The 2124-nt window shown below is 33.3% G+C and overlaps 1 protein-coding gene across 1 annotated transcript; it reads right to left on the minus strand.

Annotated features, from left to right (window-relative positions):
- Positions 1 to 593: 593 nt before the first annotated feature.
- On the minus strand, positions 594 to 1482 carry LOC132045555 (RING-H2 finger protein ATL78-like). Its single transcript, XM_059436149.1, has one exon. It carries the CDS (start codon positions 1456 to 1458, stop codon positions 838 to 840), a length of 621 nt encoding a protein of 206 aa, XP_059292132.1. The 5' UTR covers positions 1459 to 1482; the 3' UTR covers positions 594 to 837.
- Between the last annotated feature and the right edge of the window lie 642 nt (positions 1483 to 2124).

A 2124-nucleotide genomic window follows, 5' to 3' on the forward strand; every position in this document is an offset into this window, starting at 1 on the left:
AGGAGACATATTTTATGTAATTAAATATAGAACATGTTCCAATTGATGTTGATGTATATAACTAAAGGAGACATATTTGATTCTCCTTGTTCATTCACTTTGTCAATCATCAAAACATACAAGTGTCAATGTCAATGCCAACACATACGAATTATGGCTTGTTTCAGTTGATCACCTTAACACATGATAAAGTACTCTAATTAGCCAGTTCCAACTCATATTTTGGAAAAGTTTCTACGCAAGTTCACAAGCGTCAATTACATAGATAATTTAATCACATAAAATATGTTTCCTTTAATTATATACATCAACATCAATTGGAACATGCATGAGGTTTTGTGGCTTATTAAGGTTAAAACAGATAATTAAATAAAGTGCCAATAGTTTAAGTGGTTAACTTATATACTTAATGTATCTTGAGAACACGCACAATTTTTTTCTCTTAATTTTGAGTCAGAAGTGTCTAATAGGAATATTTTATCATATATTTAGAGGCTCAATTGAAATATATCATAATTAGAATGTCTTAATGAAATTTACGGACAAATTTAAGAGGTCGTGGACTCGTGGATATATTGTGCCTTTTCTTTTTAATAGGAAAAACATGAGTTTGATAAAGAAAGAGAATCAAAATTTAATTTATACACTTGCAAGACTGTTATTAATGAATCGTTAGAAGACTAAACTGTCGTTGGCCTCAGGCATGCTAGCCTAGCTAAAACTTTTTTAACAAGAACAAAGAAGAAGAAACAATTGAACTAAAAGCTATGCTTCTAATTAAGCATGTGCGCTGCTACATACCAAACTAAGGTCTAGATTCTACTGCAATTTTTCTCATTAACTATGATCGCTAGATACCACACCTTCACGTTGAAGAGGTTCAATGATTTCTTGAACTGGTGCCGATGAAATTGCAGTTGTAGTAACAGAATTGTCGTTCTTAACAATTTTTTGGCAAGTCTCAATAAGGCAATGCCTGCAGGTAGGGCAAGAAGAGTGAGAATTGAGCCATTTATCGATACACTTGACGTGGAATCCATGGTTGCACTTAGGCAGAACCTTAATTTTCTCTCCATCTCGAAACTCTGCTAAGCAAATGACACACTCAGAGTCAAGCCCTGGATTTTTCAACTCAGTAGTGTATGTTACAACTGGGAATGTCTTGAAGGCTTTCTTGTTTATCCCTGTATTCGCTAGCTTTGAGTCTGTCAATATTAGGGTAGAGCACCTAAATGCACACTTTATTATGGAATTCAAGACAAGTAAGCAAATCAACGAACAAATAAGTACAGACAAGACCATAATAACATTTGCATCAAATGTGTTGATGAGGTGGCTGATTCCGGGAGCCGAAGGTGGCACCATGGTGGACTCCGGGTGATATTGTTGAAGTAGTCTTCTTGAGTAATGGAAATTCTTCATGAATTCTTGAATGAATTGTGTGGAAGTAGTTGCCATGAAGCTTTTTGGTTGAACTAGCTAGTCTTCTTGTTTGTTGTTGAATGAATTGATCTAGTCACCCTTCCAAGGCAGTTGCTTATATAGGAAATATTTATAGGGCTAGTAGGTGTAAAGTGTGGATCAACTTTCTGAGTCTTAAAAAGTTGTGAAAATATTGTAGGATTTGTTGACTCTAAAAAAGAAACTTTTTGGAGTCATAATATATTGTATGCTGTATATTCTTTTCTTTGAAGAGTATATATGTGATAGTTTAAGCTATATGTTTCAATTAACGAGTGCCTTAATTCTAAGCATGACAAGTTTAAGAGTGTGATAGAAAGAAGTGGACACCGTGCATGTATAGTTTTTTAGAAGGATTAAAAGACGAATCTTTACAGAAAAGAGACATTGTTTTGATGAGAATAAAATTCAAGGTGAACATTCCATTCAAATCTATAAAAGTAGTTGATACTTTTTTTCTTCCATTAATAATAAACAACTTGTTTTATTCTTCTTATTATTATTAAGTTCATTTGCAGCTTTCTCGATCGTTTTGTGTCATTTTGCATTCTCACGTATGATGATTATAGAACATCGTTAATTTTGTGTGAATATAGTTCTACGCTATTTCACTCCAACACTATTAAATTAATGCTCAACAGTTAAAGTTGTCACACTGGAGAA

Source organism: Lycium ferocissimum, unplaced genomic scaffold, assembly GCF_029784015.1.
Source record: "Lycium ferocissimum isolate CSIRO_LF1 unplaced genomic scaffold, AGI_CSIRO_Lferr_CH_V1 ctg704, whole genome shotgun sequence".
Lineage (NCBI taxonomy): Eukaryota > Viridiplantae > Streptophyta > Magnoliopsida > Solanales > Solanaceae > Lycium > Lycium ferocissimum.

Bases quoted from the DNA above. Each gene is read 5' to 3' on its own strand.
- LOC132045555 (XM_059436149.1), bottom strand. From the start codon at position 1,458: ATGGCAACTACTTCCACACAATTCATTCAAGAATTCATGAAGAATTTC.